Raw genomic sequence first — 19,621 nt, 5'->3', positions numbered from 1 at the left:
TAAAGGTGACAACACAAAGTAACAAAGAGCTTTATTTTCATGTCCTGGTTTCTTCTAGGTTTTGCTAATAACCTGGATTCCTGCACTGTTGCGCATGTCAACTGTCACAAACACGTCACCTTGGGGAGGGAACAAGACGCTTTTTTCTAAAGCCCATGGACACACCGGGAAGGTGGCCAGCTCCCTGGTCCCCCCGTTTCCCCTCCTTCTCCTGGCATCTCTGTCCCATGGGAAGGGTCCAGGCAGGAGGCTGAATCCGAGCAACACTCTCCTGTTACTCCCTCCCTCACCCCTGGATCCCTCTTGGGGAACCAAGAAGGATAATTCCCTTTTCCTGGTTCTCACATGGAGGGACTTAACACCAGCCAATGTTTCAAAACCAAAACCCAACCCAACCCAACCCAACCCAACCCAACCCAACCCAACCCAACCCAACCCAACCCAACCCAACCCTGCAAAGCGATGCTGGCACAGCTCTCTTCCACTGGCTCTCGTTTTCGCTGCCCCACTCTCACTCCGGGAGGTTTCCCCTTAACTGCCATCGCGATTTGCCTCATCTGTCGACAGTGGTGGGATTAGATAGGAAGAATTAACCAGAACTAGAAAAGAACAAAATCGGACCCTGTGGAAACTGCCTCAGCCTGAACTCCGGTGAGATGAACACCAACAGCACTGGCATCCCGACCCCACTCCCCCAATTCCTGTCCCCAGTCCCAAACCCTGCCCACAACCCCTGTGCGACACTCAGGCATCACGGTCCCTCAAGGGCAAGGCTCTGCGTAGAAGGGGCCCGAGCACCCGAGGAGGGTGCCACCTGCTCTGGCTCGTCCAGCGACAACCTGGGCTGACACTGGGGACACCACCACGTGAGCCTCTGGAAGCCCCCTGGAGGTCCCAGTGCCTCCTTCACAACCTGGTGCCCAGCAGGGCACCACTCCTTCTGGTAGATCTGCGTGTGCTGCTGTCTGCCCTGGAACTTGCCCCGCAGCCAGCCTGCACTGAAGGCCACCACGTGGTCCACCAGGGCCTCGAGGCGCGGAAGACCCAGGAGTGAGCCGGGAGAAAGCGGGTGGATCCCAGCTCTGAACAGGACCTCGTTCTTAATGATGTTCCCTGGAAGGAGGCAGGGAGGGGACAAGGGAAGGAAAAAGGACACATCCATAAGGAAAGCTGGCCACATAATTAACAAAACAGAGCGCAGCTGATACGATGGCAGCGGAGAGCGTCTCAGGAAGATCCAGCGTGGCCGAGAAGCTCTCGGGCAAGCCTCACACTGAATCATCCGGCCCGTCTGCGAAGTAGTTGCTAACACTTACCCTTTAGGTTGTTGTGAAGACAAAATGACATAAAACTCACGCGTGGCCCAAGTTACAGCAAAGAGATTAACAAAATGGGCTCTGGACCTGAGTGCCTGGCTGTGAATCCCGGCCCAACCAGATCCCGGCTACCTGACCCTGGTGAATTCCCTGCCTTCTTGAGGCTTCCGTTTCCTGGTCTGTAAAGCGGGGGTAGGTTCCCCGGTTTTCGTGGGCAGTAAATGAGAATTCTCACACACACATACAAATGCTGAGCACTGTGCTGGTACGTAGAGAGGAATCAATAAATACTAGCTGTTATTATTATTTAAAATGTCAAGCATGACGCCTGAAATATAGAAAGTGTTTAGGAGGTACTATTATATTATTTTCCTACTCCTGCCTCATTTGCTGTGAAGTCAACCTCGACCTCTCCTTCCTGAATCAGTAAGTTTCTTCAAAATGTCCCAACAGTGCACTTTCTTTAACCTCTACTAGGCATTTATCACAGTCTATCTTTAGCTCCAGGGGGCTGAGTCCATGCTTGCTGGGTCACTAAACAACCCTCTCCTTCAGGAGAGAAGGTGAGCTCGGTGGAGGCCAGGCGTTTGGCACGTGTGGAGCAGATGGACAGGTGAAAAGGCTGCTCTTTCCAAGAGCTTCACAGTCACACAAAATTTCTCTCTAAAATTCGCCAGCAGACTACCTGCTTCATATCTCAGCTGTGCCCTTAGAGCAATGTGTCTTTTGCTTTAGTTTCTTCATCTGAATGAAGGGAAAACTAGTAAGTGGCCATCTTGAGGAAGAGCAATAAGGATGAACCCACGTACCTGGCACAGTGGAGTCACCTGAAAAATGTCGGCTGTTCTGATTATCGTTTGTAACAACAGCCGGTTACACAGCATTTCTCTTGCTAATTTACCCCAAAGGCCGCTCCTGGAAGCCTGTGCTCCTCTGGGTGCAGGGTCTGCGTTTGTCCTACTATATACTTCAATTAAAAAATAAATTAGGGCTTCCCTGGTGGCGCAGAGGTTGAGAGTCCGCCTGCCGATGCAGGGGACGTGGGTTCGTGCCCCGGTCCGGGAAGATCCCACATGCCGCGGAGCGGCTGGGCCCGTGAGCCATGGCCGCTGAGCCCGCGCGTCCGGAGCCTGTGCTCCGCAACGGGAGAGGCCACAGCAGTGAGAGGCCCGTGTACCGCAAAAAACAAACAAACAAAAAATAAATTAAAAAAAAAAAAAAGGATGGAGGGAACGTGATCCCTGCCCTTTAGAAGGTCATGCTCCAATGTGGCTATCAGGCAGACGACGACTGATAATATAATTAGGGTAGGAGAGAAGTTAGAAATGGCCTGATCTACTCCCTCATTTTAAAAACGAGGGAAGTGGAGCTAAGGAGCCCAGGTGATCGTCCAGCATCACTGACACCAGTGGCGGGTGTCAGTTTCCCGCCTCCTGGACGAGGGACTTTTTCATTAGGTCGGTCAGCAGGACCACCCTCTGCCATCAGCCATACCTAAGCCTGAGAAGTATCTCTGGTCCAACAGCGTATAGCAGACGGGCTGCTCCCGGCCCAGAGCTTCCAGGGCCTGTCCTCGATGGAACTTTTCCGACAAGATGTCAGAGGTGGGTCTGACCACCGGGCAAGAGGAGCTCCACACCATCTGACAGTTATAGAAGGCCAAGAAGCCGCCCCCGCCGAAGTGCAGGACCAGCCTGGGAAGAGAGGAGAGGTCACGGTGCACAGGGCTATGACAGCAGCATCAGGTCACACGTGCACACACAGCTCCCACTCCGCTCAGGATAATCTGGGGAAGCTAAGGTCCCAGGGGAGAAAAGGGATGGCTCTGCCAGAATTGTTAAACTCTCACGGCCAAATGGAGTAATTAAAAGAAAATGTCTACTCTCTCCTTTTTTCTGATAATAACAATATGTGTTGGCAGAAGACAACTTGGGACATACAGAAAAGTCTCAAGTCCAGGAGGTGTGGCTATGGCACAAAGCAGGGCTTGTTAAGGAAGGAGGACAGAGAAACTGATGCCAGGTAGGCACCTCTCCCAGTCCCGGGCAAGATCTACCAAGAGAGACATACACACACCGCCCCCACCAGGGACACAGGAGAAACCTCATGAACCCTGATAAGCAATAACGGGCTACTCTGTGAGGGGAGAGACTCGGGCTGCAGCTGGACTCCAAGACTCACGTATCTGACCTGGGTGGTATCTTATGTGAAAGTAAAGGGACAGCTTGAGAGGAACAGGACTCAGAAAAACACCTACGCATAGTACCTGTGGTAATTACTCAAGGAAAAGTACATCCCAACAGAAATTAAATCAGCAAGGATCTCAAGAGGAGGGGAGATGGAAAGGATGGATGGAAAGATTTGCACTGGACTCTGTCACGTCTACTGTGAGATCCGAGTGGCCTGCAATCATAACAGTGCACCTGTAATCCAAGTGTGAGGAAAGGATTCTCTGAACAAAAAGACACCTATATTAGTGTGTTTTTAATATTAATTAATTTAATTATATATAACTAACAGTGTAGTTAATTAACAATATGGAACTAAAATTCTAAAGTATCTCAGCAGACACAAGAGATGGGGTAGAAATGGCAGGAAAGTACAGAAGTAGAAATATTTTAAAGGTCTCATCTCAGACGGAGGGGGGAAAGAGAGTGAGCAAAATACCATTGTTAATAATAAGGGAAAAGATTATTAATTTAATACTATTAAAAATTTGATAGTTATTAACTCAGGGAAAAAAACAGATATCATTTAAAGATAATATTATTACCAAAAGAATAAAGATAAATAGCAGTACTTCCAAATTAACAGAGGTTTAAAAAAAAAAGGAAGAAAAGAGACTTCCCTGGTGGCGCAGTGGTTAAGAATCCGCCTGCCAACGCAGGGGACACAGGTCCGAGCCCTGGTCCGGGAAGATCCCACATGCCGCGGAGCAACTAAGCCCATGCGCCACAACTACTGAGCCTGTGCTCTAGAGCCCATGAGCCACAACAAGAGAAGGCACCACAATGAGAAGCCCACGCATCGCAACAAAGAGTAGTAGCCTCCGCTCACTGCAGCTAGAGAAAGCCCGCACACAGTAACAAAGACCCAATGCAGCCAAAAATAAAATTAATTTTTAAAAAAAGGAAGAAATGTGATAAATCCAACAGAAAAAAGAAAACAAGGGACAATAAAACTACAAATGAAAGAAAATCCAAATAGCACAGTTACCCCATTTCAAAACAAGGAGTTTGCATCTGAGTTTAAAGAGATACAAAAGCCTGCTATTTACTGTTTATAGCAAGCATACCTAAAATAAGTGAAAAAACAGACCTACAACTAAGTGGAAAAAAGACCAGGGGGTGAGCCAACCAAACATGGAGTGGCACTGTTAACATCAAAGAGAAGCAGAATTAGGGCTAAAGGCAGAGAGAGGGTCCAGGATTGTTTAATAATGAAGCTGCAAAGAACCTTTGAGAGTCAGGGACCCTGATGCCTGGGACCAAGGGCAGCAAAACACAGAAACAAAAACGAAAGACATGGAGAAACTCTATAAAACCACAACTAGCCTGGGGGACTTCAATGATCCTCTTCCCAAGTTTTGCATATTAAACAAAAAAAAAATAAGCAAAGGGCTTCCCTGGTGGCGCAGTGGTTGTGAGTCCGCCTGCCGATGCAGCGGACACGGGTTCGTGCCCCGGTCCGGGAGGATCCCACATGCCGCGGAGCGGCTGGGCGCGTGAGCCGTGGCCGCTGAGCCCGCGCGTCTGGAGCCTGTGCTCCGCAACGGGAGAGGCCACAACAGTGAGAGGCCCGCGTACCGCAAAAAACAAAAACAGAGAAAAGCTGAGCTATCAAAACAATAACCTGTTCTTAACATTTACAGAATGTTTTTCTTTTTTTGTTTGTTTGGTTTTTGGTTTGGTTTTACTTTTAATGAACATTCTATCTTCATTTATGTACACAAAACGTAAGCAAAGATCAATTATGTGTTTGGCTGCAAATCTTGATGCCAAAAGTAGAAAATTTACAGGCTGCCACCCTGATCGTAATCCAATAAAAAAAATTAAAACAAAAAAAACCCCAAAAAAGATGACCCCAAACACTCAAAGATTTGAAAAATTAGGAAATACTCTTCCATGTGGTTAGTATACAAAACTATTATTTATTTGAAAGACCAACGAAGTAGATAAAACTCAGGCAAGCCTAATAAAGAAAAAAAGGGGGTGGGGCAGCAAAGCAAAATATGCAACATGGAAGGAGTTATAACGTGACAGGAAGAGATTCAAAAATAAGTGAATGACATGAGTTCACTGTGTGGCAATAAATCTGAAGGCCTGCAGGACCAGCCTTGTTAGTGGAAGAGCGTTCCAATCGCCCCGGCTGGTGACCGGGTCCGAATCAGCCCACGAGCCCAGCTTCGGGGCCATGAGAGGTTTCCTGGGGGTTTCGGGGAAAGCTCTCCTTGCTCATCTGAACTTTAGAAATGACCCTCTCTCTCCTCTCTTCCTCTTTTCTTGTGTGGATATAAGGCCTGGAACTGCAGGAGTCTCCTGCTGCTGGTCTAAGGACAAAAGCAACATGTGGCAAAGTGCAAAGTCAGGAGAATCACAAGAATGTGAAGCCAAAGGCTTGGACCTGCGTCATCGCCACAGCCCGCACTCCCTCTGAGCTTCTAACGTGGTTGACCCCTGAACAACTTGGGGGTTGGGACACTGACCCTCTGAATAGTTGAAAATCCGCGCACGTAACTTGCAGCCGGCCTCTGTATCCACGGTTCCGTACCCATGGATTCAACCAACCTCAGAGTGAGTCGTGCAGCAATGTAATAGTACTATTGAAAAAATCCCCGTGTAAGTGGCCCCGTGCGGTTCAAACCTGTGTTGTTCAAGGGTCAACTGTCTGTGAGTCAAAAGAATCTCCTCACCATTCCAGCCAGTCTGAGGTTTTCTTTTTTTCTCTCTCTCTCTTTTTTTTTTGGCCTCACCATGCGGCTTGCGGGATCTTAGCTCCCCGACCTGGGATCAAACCCAGGCCCTCAGCAGTGGAAGCGCCAAGTCCTAACCATTGGACTGCCAGGGAACTCCCGATCTGAGTTATTTTTATAGTCCCAAGCATCTTACTGGCCTTACATAATACCATAAACAAAGACTGTAGTTCTGGACATGAAAAAATATATAATTATGAAACTAGAAAAGTATTTTGATTTGGAGGTAGAAGGAGCCTTCTTTAGCAAGAGGATAAAACTTAAGAGCTATCAAGGAAAATACTGACCACTCACTACCTACAAACTAAAAATCCTGAATGCCTAAAGGCACAAACACCATCAAAGGACACAGACAGGCTGGAAACACTAGCACCACACATCACAGAGGTTAACACACAAGGTCCGAAAGCCCCTACAAGTTGATAAAAAGGACACAAAAAACTCAGTGCTACCAATAAGAACATTCATTCTCTTTGACCAGCAATGATTCCTCTGGGAATCTACACTAAGGAAAGAATCCTGAACATGGATAGAGTTTTCTGCACCGATATTCTCCTCAACATGAACAGACTGAAAACTGGGGCAATTCTGTCCCTAAATTCAGAGAGCACTAGTCAAGCCATAAAATGTTGTTCAGAGGCCTCCCAGCCTCAAGGGCTGTGCTTGTTGGGAAAGTACTCCCTGCTCTCTAAGCTGCCAGGTGGTCCCCATCCCTCTCTGGGTGCAGACCACAGTCGACCTGCCACCTCAGTGGGCAGAGGAGCGGGTTGTCTCTCCTAGGCGGCAGGCTGCTGGAGACCACCCAGCTTGCCCGCAGAGCCCGGCCCAGGCCCACACAGCGGAGCCCTGGCGAACCCCACAGACCCCGCACAGCTGCCGACAGTCACAGCCCACGGCCTGCTCAACCACGCCTTACCTTGGAACAGGGTCCCTCCAGTCACCCCTCTTGTTTGCTTTCTTCGCTCTGGAGAACTCGTTCCCCCAGACGCTGCCAAACAAGCCAAAGCTGACCTGCAGCCACCTCTCAGCACCTCCTGCAGGGGTGTCTCCCCACAAACACCGCAGACCATCACCTCCACTGGGGACAGCATCATCTCCTCCTGGGGACCGGGAGGACTGCTCAGAGATTTCCTGGTGGTGCCCGGCCTCTTCCTTCCACTCTTTTTGTAGAGGCTCTGACAGTGGGTTGTTGCCAGGGGACACGATTTCTTCATCTGGATCAAATCTAAGGAATAATTTCTTTCCATGGACCTAGAAAAAGATGAACATGATCTAAGGCTCTGCTATAGACTTATCTGTGTCCTCCCAAAATTCATGTGTTGAAATCAACCCCCAGTGTGATGGTGTCTGGAGGTGGGGCCTCCAGGAGGTGATTAGGTCATGAGGGTAGAGCCCTCCTGAATGGGATTAGTGCCCTTATAAAAGAGACTTCAGTGGGCTCCCTCAACCCTTCTTCCACATGAGGATCCAGCAAAAAGATGGCTGTCTACAAACCAGGAAGTGGGTCCTCACCAGACACTGAATCTGCTAGCACCCTGACCTTGGACTTTCCATGCTCCAGACTGTGAGAAATAAATTTCTGTTGTTTGTAAGCTACCTGGTGTGAGGTATTCTGTTACTGCAGTCAAAACAGACTGTGTCTTACCCAGAACGGGGAAGACTGGAAGAGGTGTATACAGACATTTATCCTAATGCAAATGTCTCCCCTCTTGCCTCTTCCATGAAACTTTCCCAACTTGAATATTTGGGACTTGCCTTTTCCTTTTTGCTCCAGCCGTGTGGGCACTTAGTACATGGTTTTCAAAGTGATTAGAAGCAAGTAGAAGAATCAGATCAGCAATGAAATAGATGCACGCTAGATGCAGGGCCACCCTAGAATACCTGAGGGGAAATACTCCCCATTTTTTCATGAATTAGCTAATAAGTAAATACTAATTGTCATTCCTGTATTCAATTCATAATACTTTTTCTTTGTTAGAAATAATCAGCATACCTACACATACACACCACACGCAAATTGACAGCAGCTGAAGACGACCCACTGTCAAATTCTGCAGCCCTCACCATCCCCCTGAAATTGGATTTGATAGAAGGAATGGCCACACGAGACCTCACAATCAAAAATGACAATCAACACGATTGCAGTAGAAGAAAATGAAAACAGAAAATGTGTGTAAAAGAATGTTCCAGCTGCTGAGTATTCCATCTCCACATTGCTAGTCCTGGCAGGTAATGTGTACATGGCCCGATTCCAGGATAAGCCTGTTCTGCAAGACCCGAAATTCAGGCAGTCTTTCCAAGAACTAAACCCCAAACATCTGGCATTCATAATGGAACTGCCTGTGATATTTTGACCCCCAAAGGTACGTACTTAAAGATCACAGTTCTGATGAGATCTCCAATTTGTCAATTAGTATAAAAGTTAACAACTGGAGCAGTCTTTTGAAGGCCTCTCCCCCAAAGGGGGCATTATCTTTCTAAATAATTCCAGAATAGCTTAACTGCAAATCTGAGCACAGTTGTTTGCCGCCACACATCAGAAATGGCTTAACTGAGCTCACATAAAAACCTGGGCAAGGAATTAAGCAGGCATAAGAGAATCTGCTCCAGGCAACACTTTCTCGGTGCAACTCACCCACGCTGGAATAAGGCTGATGAAAATATTTGTCAGATGACCCTCAAGGTCAAAACATTTACCAGGTCAAAAGGCCTAGGTCAGGAGACCCTTGCACCCTTCCCAACAGTGGCAATTTCCGCTGTCCCTCTTTTAAATTCCTCTGACACTATGGACAGTTCAGTTCTAACTGCTAACTGGGTTTATACAACGTGCCAGACAGCGTGCTAGGTGCTGAGGGTCACACAGATGAGTGAGTCTCTGCTCCTTCCCTCAGGGAATTCAGGATTTAAAAGGAATGAAGTTCTGACACAGGTTGTAACAGGGATGAACCTACGAAACATTATGCTCAGTGAGAGAAGCCAGTCACACATGGCATGATTCCAAGTATGTGAAATGCCGCCCCAAAAGGCAAATCTGTAGGATAGAAAAGAGAGTAAAATGGTCGCTTAGGGCTGGGGGTGGAGAGTTGGGGTGAAAGGGAAAGGACTAATGGGCACAAGGCTTCTTTTGGGGGTGATGAAATGTTCTGAAGTTGATGATGGTGATGGTTGCACAACTCTGTGTCAAGAAACTGAATTGTACACTTGAAATGGGTGAACTGGATGTGATGTGAATTACACCTCAACAAAGCTGTACATATTTTTTAATTGGAGGACTGACATAAAGTCTAAGTATACAGTGGGATTTGATCTCCAGATGTCCCACCCACCCAGACTAGGATGGGACAGAAACATTAACAGGCGGAAAGGACTCAGTATTTACCTCCCACCCCTAATGCTTTCTTAGGCAGCTCTGGAGTGTGTGCTCTGCAAAATGAGAGGCTAAAACAAAAGAGAAGATGATATGGGACCAAGTGTGGAGAGACTGCTGGCTGCCTCCCAACATCCCTCTCTCCCCTTCTCCCTACCAACAAATCTACTGATTTACAGGAACGTCAACATACTCAGCTAAAAACCTACGTCTCCCAGCCTCCCTTACAGATGGGGAAGCCAGTGAGATTGTGCAGGAATGGTCAAATGTGGTTTCCAGGAAATGTCTTTAAAATGGATGAACCAGTTTCCAGCTCTCTCCTGCCTTTTCTTCCTGCCTGGAATGTGGATGTAATGGCTGGAATCCCAGCTGCCATGTTATCATCATCATCATGAGGATGAGGGCTAGACCAGGGAGAGAAGAGCAGGAGCTTGGGCCCCAGTGATCTTGCATCACTCCTACACCACCCTGGACCGCCTCCTCTAGACTTCCCATTATGGGAAGCGGGAAAAAAACCTCCTGACTTGTATAAGCCACTCAGAATTCTGAGTCTGTTATGAGCAATAATACATAATTCCTGACACAGAAACTGGAGAGCTTATAAGGAAGGACAGTGAAGGGCCATGCCAGATAAACAGGCAGCACAGAGTGGAGCCAATTTTCCTCTGCCTCACGAGCCCACCCTGCTCATTCCACCTCCATGTTTGAATCTGTAACTGATTCTCAAACCTGAAATGCCCTTTCTTCTCCTTTTGACCCACTTAAGTCCTCCATCCTTCAAGGTCCAACTCAAGTCCCATCTCCATCATGAAGGCTTTTTCTCCAGGCCACGGGACCTCTTCTATGTCGAGGCCCCCAGCTGGGCCTTAATCACACGCTCCCTTCCTCCATTCATTGCTACCTAACAGCTTCCCATTTAGGGACACAGGTCTAAACTTCCAAATTCAACTCTCAGATCCTGAGAACAGGACCCACGGACAGAGGAACAGAAAGGGAGCCCACTGATAGGGACCCAAATGCCAGGCAGCTCCCCAAGGCCACCTCCCTTAGGCTTCTGGGCTCCCAACACTGACCCCTGCCTTGGTTTACTGGGAAACCAGTGCCCAGATCCATCTCAAGGCTCCCTTGCCTCACATTCTTCTGTCCACTCAGCTATTGAGTAAATATTTTCTGCAAGCCAGCTCTGTGAAGGCAGGTGCTAAGATCCCGGCCACTGGGACCCAGAGGCAAAGGGACATTAATCCTGTCCCGCAAACTCTGCAGGACAGTCTGGACAAAGAGTCCAGGTGCTCTCACGGGAACAGCACAAAACCTGGAGGTCAGGGGGCCTGTGCTCCAGTCTCTGTCCCTTGCTAGCAATGTCGGCTTGGGCTAACCGCTCCCCCTCCCTGAGCCCCACCTCCAAATGCAGAAAACACACATGAAGGTGTAGCAGACCTCTTCCAGACCTCTTCCAGTTCTAACCAAGAATGGTTTTATAGCCTGTGTGTGTGTGTATGTGTGTGTGTGTGTGTGTGAGAAGGGCAAGGTGGAAGACAGAGAACTAGTATTTACTGAGCACCTATTATGTGCCAGGTGTGTGTGTGTGTGTGTGTGTGTGTGTGTGTGTGTGTGTGTGTGTGTCTGTGTGTGAGAGAAGAGCAAGGTGGAAGACAGAGAACTAGTATTTACTGACCACCTATTATGTGCCAGGTGTGTGTGTGTGTGTGTGTGTATGTGTGTGCGCGCGCGCGCGCGTGTGTCTGTGTGTGAGAGAAGGGCAAGGTGGAAGACAGAGACTAGTATTTACTGAGCACCTATTATGTGCCAGGCATAAAGTCGGCTTAATTCAACAATTTTAACTGGTAGGTGTTTATCCCCATTTTACAACTCTAGCAGACACTAGAGCTAAGAGGTTATGTAACTTGCTTAGAAACACACAGCTAAGAAGCAGCAGAAATCCTTGGTTTTTCTACCGCCAATTACCAAATGCCTCCTAAGTGCTGGGCACTCAGTTAGGTGCCAGGAATACAATATTGCGCCCTGTTTACTTGTCTCCTCCACTCAACAGGCAGGACAAATTCAGCAGTGAGCATCCAACAAGAGGTACAGGGTGCCCGGGAAGCACAGCAGAGTCTCTTCTCCAACTCAGAGCAGGCAGGGCAGGCTTCTCAGAGGATGTGATGGCAAGGCCGAATCCAGGAGACCAGGAATTACCATGGTAACATGAAGGGACAGGAATGGGGGTGGAGCTGGGAGAAAAAGGAAGACCTGCCCGCACAGGGGAGCAGCACGTCACCATGAAGGACTGTGAGAGGAGCTCTAGATAGTTCAAAATGATTGGAGAGAGATCTGGGGCAGGGTGAACTGCAGGCCAGAGAGGGAGGCATGAGTCAGACCACAAAGAGCTCTGCGAGCCCCTTAGGGCAGGGGTCCCCAACCCCCGGTACCGGGCCGGGCCGTGGCCTGTTAGGAACCGGGCCGCACAGCAGAAGGGGAGTGGCGGGCAGAAGAGCGAGCGAAGCTTCATCTGCAGCTCCCCGTCGCTCACATTACCGCCTGAAGCATCCCTCCCCACCCCACCGCCCCCGCCATCCGTGGAAAAACTGTCTTCCACGAAACTGGTTCCTGGTGGCAGAAAGGTTGGGGACTGCTGCCTTAGGGAATTCTGACTCATGCTCAAAGCAAAGATGAGTCAGGTTGAAACCCAGATCAGAAGGCTATGCTCTTTCCTCACCTCCTTGCTGGCCCCATAGAATTAAACACGGTTTCCAAACAAGGTGCACATCAGTCTGTCGGAGTCATCACCACCACTCCAGACGTTGAATGTGAATACCCAGCTCGTGCACATGTATTTTTTATAGTTCCACAGGCCACTGTGCTGCTCACCCGAGGCTGAGAAATGTCAGAAGGGGAGCTGCGTGGACTCCCAGCATGGTCGCCTCAGGCTCCAGGAAGTGACAGCATGAAAAGTCTTGAGATAAATTTAGGGGCGGTACAGGGTGTGCTGATGGAGTCGGCCCGCTGGGGTGAGCTGTGGAACGAGCCCGAGCCCGTCAGAAGATGACGAACTCACCTGGGTGTCCTGCAGCCACAGGGACTGGAAGCCCGCAGGGTTCAGCTTCTTACTGCTGCCCCCTGTCTTGACCACCTGCTGCCCCACGAAGGGAGAGACCAGATGGTGAAACTTCCTCACAGACGGCCCCTCCGGCATCCCTGCAGGCAGAAATGTGGAAAAGAGGCCACTGACTTAGCTGGTTTCTCTAGCATTTCTGATGGGTGCCAAGCTCCACACAGCCGTTTTTTGGTTTTTTTTTGCCATCAACTTTAAGAGCATATACGGCCAAAAAGGCAATGTGCTGGGAAGGAGGGGGTCGGATCAAAGAGAAAGCCCCGGTGCAGCAGGCTGTGAGCCAGCTTCCTGAGGACCGTTGCCCCACCCCGGCCTCTCTCGCCTTTCTTCAGGCAGCACCAACAGTGTGCCAGGCATCACACCACAAGCGCCCTCCGCTTTGATCCTGTGGCAGCCTGGACGGGAGCCCACCCTTGTTACTTGTTTCCTGGACTGTGGTCCTAACTCATCTCCAGGCTTTCTCTGTCCTCCTTCTGCCTCCCCAAACCAATCATTCCAGCCCACTGCTGCTGCTTTATCTCCCCTCTTTCAGTGGAGAGATGGTCGAGGTAGAGAAGGCTGTAAGGGACACAGACACAGACGCAGATCCAGCCCTGCCAGGATCACCCTGCTAGTAGCAGCACTGCGTATGTGACAACAATGCAGGGCTCAGAATCATGACAGGTGCAGACACAGGGTCATATCAGGTCAGATCAGGGAGACGCCACATCCGGCTTACCTAGAGAAGATTATCCCTGGTAACTGAGAAACAGCTGGGTCTCCATTTTAACCGTGATGTAGGGTGACCTGTGACGCCCACCTCTTCCTGCCCAAATCATCCAAGTTCACTGCGAGCTTGTGCGGGAGGCATTCATATGTTTGGGCCTGAGCGCTCGGCACCCCAGCTTCTAAGACACAGAAGGCATTCCCCCCACCCTTACCCTACTTATCCACCTGTTTCCTCACCTGCACAAGACTGCAAGTTATGATGAAAACCCAAAGAACTAAGCAGTTTCCTGGCACAGTGGTAGCTACTGCATTTCAGTAACTTTAAGTAATATTTAAAAATCTCTGAAATGGCGGTGCCTCTCACAGTCCATGCTTTCTCAGAGTTTAATTAGCAGCACGTTCCATAATATGTACTTTTAATTTGATGGTGCTTTAAACTCACTAAAATGAGGTACAATTGCCCCTAATCAGACCTTCAAGTCACTCGAGAGGCTCTCCTGACAAAACTGCGGGGCTGCAGGAAGACCGGCCACAGTGCAGCCGACCTGAACCTCTACCAGCTCTGCGCCCTGGTCTCTCCAACCGTGGAAGCTTCTGGAAAAGCTCCCCTCTGAAATGCCTCTGATGCTTAAAATCTTTCGACACAAGGGCATGTTTCTTTCTCGGGTTTATTTATGGAGATGGAAAGCTGGGCAGCGAGCTGCCTCTACCACAGCCTTAAAAGATAAGAAGCCGAAGGGACACAGGTCCCGAGGGGACACCCCGCGCACCCTCGTTAACCGAGGGTTAACGGGGTAAGGGGCTGGCTAGCGGACCACACTGACAGAGGAGAGGGCGTCACCGCCGCCCCCGGGAGAGTCTAAAATGCCTGCTTTGCCCAGCGCCTTCTCGGGGTGATGCGGGGGAGAAGCGGGCGCAGAGACGGGACTGACGGTCACTGCAGTGGCCTCGGTCGGGGGGAGGGGGAAATGTTAAAAAGTGGTAAACAGCCAAAAAAGAAAGAAAAATTCAACCCGGGCTGCGGGTTTCCATGAGGGACGCTTCTAAAAGGTTCGGTAACTGAGTTTTCACGCCGGTAACAAGGTGACGAGGGTAAAGCTGGGGAAAGCCCTGCTTTCCGACGGAGGAGGTGGACCCGCTACAGCCAAGGACGCGCCGCTCCGCCCCCTCCCCACCCGCGCACGTCCCGCGACGCCGCAGCGGGACTCGTGGCGGGACTTACCGGCTCCCCGCCCGCAGACGCCGGGACCCCAGCGCCTGCGAGGCCCGCAGACCGCCTCCGCGCGGGCCGTGGAACACCCGGCGCCCCGTGTGCGCGCGGCTTGCTCCCGGGGTGCGCGCTTGACTCTGTCGTAGGCGGGCGGGAGAAGCAGACCTCTCACTGGAGTTGGGGAGTGGGTAGAGCGAGGCTCCTCCCTCGAGGGGGTGGGGTAGCTCGGGGCTCCGCCCCCCGGTGAGCGTAGGAGGCGGGGCTCGCCCTGCGTGGGTGGGGTTCGGGATTTCGTTGTCCAAACAGGTGCGGGGCTCTGTCCTGGGAGGCGGGAGCGGGGGGGGTCTCGCCCTTGGGAGAGCTGGTGAAGGTGCGGAGCTCCTCCCCTAAGGAGGTCGCTGGACGCTGGGCCAATGCCGAGTGTCGCGGCTAAAGGGTGGAGAGAGAGTGAGTCTGAGCAGATGCGGGGGAAGAAGCAAACCGCGTTTGGAACGTTTATTGTCTTACGAAGATAGAGAAAATTAAGTTGCTGAATAGGAGAACTTTAGGTGGTCAGGCAAAGGCAAGCCTTTGGTTTTGCTGGGCCTCCGAGCCCGGCGAGGTAATTGTGAAAAGGAAACAGGTTGTCAAGAAATCTCATGAAGTTTTTAAAGGGTGGGATTTTTTTTTTTTTTACTTTATATGATTTGAATATTATTATTTGAATTTTTACCATAAGCAAATTTTGCTTTAAAGGTAATATTAAATTTTTCCAGACAATACAAAAGATAAAATAGTAGACTATTTTAAAATAAGAATGTTCCATTGTTGTTAATTCTCCAAAGAGGATGGGGAGCCAGCACTTTCCAAGAAGTCAGCAGGGAAGTTTGGGGAAACTGATCCGGATGGCAGGCACCAGGGACCATAGCTGAGTGGGCCCTGGGGAGGTCTTGGCCAGCACAGGGAGACAGGCCCAGCCCCTCCCCAGGTTGTGTCCTGCTGATCCAGCCGGAGCAGTACGGGTGGCCCTTCTACTGAACCGGCTAGGACAGGAAGTGAGGAGAGGAAGGCTGGAAGGTCTGGGCTACTGAGGGTGCTCAGCACAGAGGAGCCCTGGAGGGGGGATGAGGTTTGAGGGGATGGTGTTTCCATCCCCCCCGGGCCTTCTGGTCTCCCTCTTTCTGTACCTGGCGTCTTCTGGGAACAACATACCCACCACAGGATGCCACCTGCTATAGGATCAAGCACACCCTAACAGTAGCTTCCGGAGCCCCTAACTCCCCATTCTGTAGACTCTGGCTGAGCTGGGAAGGAAGCCAGAGACACAGTCCTTGCCTCACCTCTTGGACTGAATGCCTGGTGCCTAAGAGGGCTCTTCTGAGGCCGAAGGGTTGTAGAGTTGAGCAACCACGTGGTTCACAGCTTACCTCTGTCATTTACAGCGTAGCTGTCGTTTGCTGAGCACATGCACTGTTCTAAGCTCCTTACATATATTGCCTCAATAGTAGTTATGGGGAGACAAGCAAGTCACAGTACCTCTGAATCTATTCAGCATGAAGTGGGATAGCTATTTCATGGTGTTATTATGGAAATATCACAAAGCAAGGTTTGTAGCAGGGCCCAAGATTTTGCCTTTTTCCCACAAGCTCACGGATGCTGCTGCTGCTGGAGGTCCAGGGACACAAGGTGGAGCAGCGAGGACTTAGGAGCACAGTGGTTGGCAGTTGGTGGGCACTTTGTAAATATTCTTTGAATGAATGGCTAAATGAGGTCTTAGATACGAAACTCATAAACTGTAAAGTGCGGTGCAAATGTATGCAATCACCATTCTAAGACAATAGAGCTGGGGAATCTGCCTGGAGAAGGGCAAGCTTCCAGAAGCGCAACTACAGGATAGCAGTGAAGAACACTGTTGCTGCCTCAGACTACCTGAGTCCAAATCCCACCGCTCAGTGTGCAGAGCTGGGCGAGTAATTTAACCTTTCCATACCTTAGTTTCTTCGTCTGTAAAATGCAGTGAAATGCCTACCTCACTGGGTTATGGTGGGATTTACTGAGATGATTCACCTAAATCTCTTAGCACTTAGCCTGACATGTAGCGATAGATCAATATGTTCTTAGTTATTATTAGTTGCGTCCTGGACGGGGACGGGGGGCAACCTCAAAGCCCACAGGAGCCTGGGCCTCAGCACAACGGGGGTCAGCACCCAGTTTTCTAAGGGCCGTGGAGCCAATTTCTCCCTCTCCCTTTGTGCCGGTGACATCTTAAACAGGATTAAAGTTCCAATGACCATGAAAATCGATTAAAGCAAGAAAGGATGTGATGGAGAAAAGCAGTACGATGTGGTGAGGAATCTGACTGCCAATGAATGAGCTTGGGGTCCTGAACCACATGGAGGAGGTTTCATGTGTCTCTAGGAACACCTGGGGAGCCTGGAGAGCTGAGAGTGAGGCTCCCGGGTCCATTCCAGTTGCCCCTCTTTTTTGGACGTGTGACTGTGGACGGTGAGCCCTATTTTCCAGTGGTTCTAGGGCCTTCTTTCATCATGTCTAAATTGGAGAATTCGGAACCAAGGATTCTCTCCAACGTCTAGAAAGACGTTGAAAGACTTCAGCTTGGAGTGGGACCCCAGGTTGTGTGGGGTTTTCAGCTTTTAGGTTTCCACTCTTTGGGAGAGGCAGGGGGGCGGTGTAAAAACTCAGATTCTGCAGTCAGGTTTGAATCCTGGTTCTGCATGTACTAGTTCTGTGGCCTAAGGGAGCTACTTAAAATCCATGGGCTGTATCTCCTTCGTGTGCAAAACGTGGTTGTGAGGATACAGGAAAGTTTTAATGGATGTATAAGGCTACTTACTAGCGCAGCTGATTTGCAGGAGTGCTTGGTAAGTGGCAGGTACTTTTTTTAGCACAGTTTCCGGGGTGGTCTCAGATTGAATGTTTGAAAATCAGTCTGTTGCATTGTGGAGGCCACAAGGAAGAGAACGCCGGCGCCCCCAAATGGTGAGCGCATTAACTGCAAGGGAGGTATCTTTATGCCAGTCTCGGCCTCCTTAGTGAGGGTAGGTGCTCAGTAAGTGCCCCTCTTCCTCATGCCGGCTCTGTGGGCTTGGGCAATTTCCCTCGACGATGGTGGGACAAGAGGGTTTGGACCCGATGATCTCTGAGACCCCTCATGATCTGTAAATGAGTCAGGCATGGCCTCCCAATCCAGGCATCCTTTTTCCTAGTGGGGTTATTTCCCTTCAATTCCACTTGCCCTGGTCAGCTGAGGAAGGAAACCTCAGCAATACTACCCCCAGTCCTTAGCAGCTCGTGTCCTGTAACCCCCCCTGTACTCCCACAGACTCCAGGCCCAAACCCTCCTGTAAGGAAGGGGCTACCAGGAATTCCTCAGCCCTGTCCCTGTGCAAACTGCTAGATTTTAGGCTGCAGGACCTCCAGGGGGGCCTAGGGCCTTGACAACTGCCCTGGGACTGTCCCACTGCTTTACTTCATAGCTAAATGGCAAGGTTTGCTCTGGGTCCCAAGTACCAGGACACCCTGGTCAGATGGAGCTGACCTGGTCAGTTCGACCAACACAGCCTTGCAGCCCTGGACTAAACTGGAGCCTGAGTGTAGGCGTTCTTAACCTGGGGAATATGGAGAAATTTCCAGAGTTCATAGAACCCCTGAAATTGTGAATGGTGTATGTGTACCACTCATATATGTGTACCTTTCTAGGAAAGTGGTCATGGATTTTGTTACATTTTCAGAGAGGTCTGGGACTCCAAAAATTTAAAAAAAAAACACTGCCCCAAATTGCAGAAATGACTTTCTTCAAGCATTCTCCAAGCAGGACCCTGTTCCGGTCCCATAACCTGCAGCGCCTCTCAAACCTCATCAACGCGGCTGGGTAGTGAGGGAAGACACCAAGGTCATTTGATGGACGTAAGAAAACACACCACAACTACAGCATGGCATGCTGTCCCCATCAGTGTGACAGTGGTGAAAGACCTGAAAATGTTTCCCATCGATCTGCTTCCTCCACTGAAATCAGCTTCCAGAGCCTACAGTCCTTTCTTCAATAGCTCTTCATGATGGCAAATTTCTATTCTTTGAAGGGGGCGTTTAGGATCAGGACAGGTGACAAAAATTGGTCAAGTGATGTAATTCTATTTGGGACCCCCAAATTCTGTTTGTGGCTGAGAAGCAATAAGCTTGGTTCTTTTAGGCTGATCTGAGCAGGTCTGGAGCGCCTCTAAAGGGAGTTCCAACCTATGTTTTCACCGTGGCTGAAACAGTGGAATTAGTAGTTTCCAAGGCAGCTACTTTGAGAGGCAATGCTCATTTGGATGAAAAGCTTCTGAACCATTTTTAAACCTCATTACTTGGGTCACAATAAAGGTACTATTTTCCGCTTGGAGAACATCCATCCGGAGTCTCCAGAGGGAGTATTTTCAAATCTTGGGGCCCTGAGATTTCATCTGTACCAACAAGAGTATGTAAGACTCAGAGAGATGAGCCACTTTGCTCAACTTGTGGTTTCAGAGCTGCTGGTCCAAAGTGCTGGATGCTGTATCAAGTTCAGTGTGACCCCAGGGATGAATTTCTTCATGTCTTTTCCTGACCATCCTCACAGCATGACACCAACCAGCATGGGACTTGTGCTCCCTGCGTGATACCAGATATGGCAAGGATAATTTCGGATTATTTCTGCTCTCACAACTGCTTAGAGCTTAAAGAGAACTTAAAGATTCCCTCCTCCAAAACATTTGCAGATGAAGCTGCTGAGGTGAAGAGCAGTTTGGTGAAATGCCCAGAGTCACACAGCTAGACACTGGCCAAACCTGGGCTAGAATTCTGAAACCTCAGAATCCCGTGTCTAGCTCTTTCTGGTGGGCTCCTCCCTTACTTTTCTTTTCTTTTCTTTTCTTTTTTTTTTTGGCCGTGCCACACAGCTTGTGGGATCTTAGCTCCC

At 49.8% G+C, this 19,621-nt stretch overlaps 1 protein-coding gene across 2 annotated transcripts; it reads right to left on the bottom strand.

Moving 5' to 3' along the window:
- Window positions 1-456: 456 nt before the first annotated feature.
- Window positions 457-14,829, bottom strand: NEIL2 (nei like DNA glycosylase 2). Of its 2 annotated transcripts, XM_060155793.1 has the most exons (5): window positions 14,698-14,829; window positions 12,711-12,850; window positions 7,205-7,539; window positions 2,811-3,010; window positions 457-1,113 (listed from the first exon to the last, which is right to left on the bottom strand). In XM_060155793.1, exons 2-5 carry the CDS (start codon window positions 12,846-12,848, stop codon window positions 752-754), a joined length of 1,035 nt encoding a protein of 344 aa, XP_060011776.1. In that variant the 5' UTR covers window positions 12,849-12,850; window positions 14,698-14,829; the 3' UTR covers window positions 457-751. The 2 variants fall into 2 exon arrangements, with proteins under 2 accessions (XP_060011776.1, XP_060011778.1); XM_060155795.1 differs by lacking the exons at window positions 12,711-12,850; window positions 14,698-14,829 and adding an exon at window positions 11,686-11,787.
- Window positions 14,830-19,621: the final 4,792 nt, after the last annotated feature.

The sequence above is a fragment of the Lagenorhynchus albirostris genome, chromosome 7, assembly GCF_949774975.1.
Source record: "Lagenorhynchus albirostris chromosome 7, mLagAlb1.1, whole genome shotgun sequence".
NCBI lineage: Eukaryota > Metazoa > Chordata > Mammalia > Artiodactyla > Delphinidae > Lagenorhynchus > Lagenorhynchus albirostris.
Note: the sequence above shows the minus strand (reverse complement) of the source record. Positions and strands in the feature narration are given on the sequence as shown.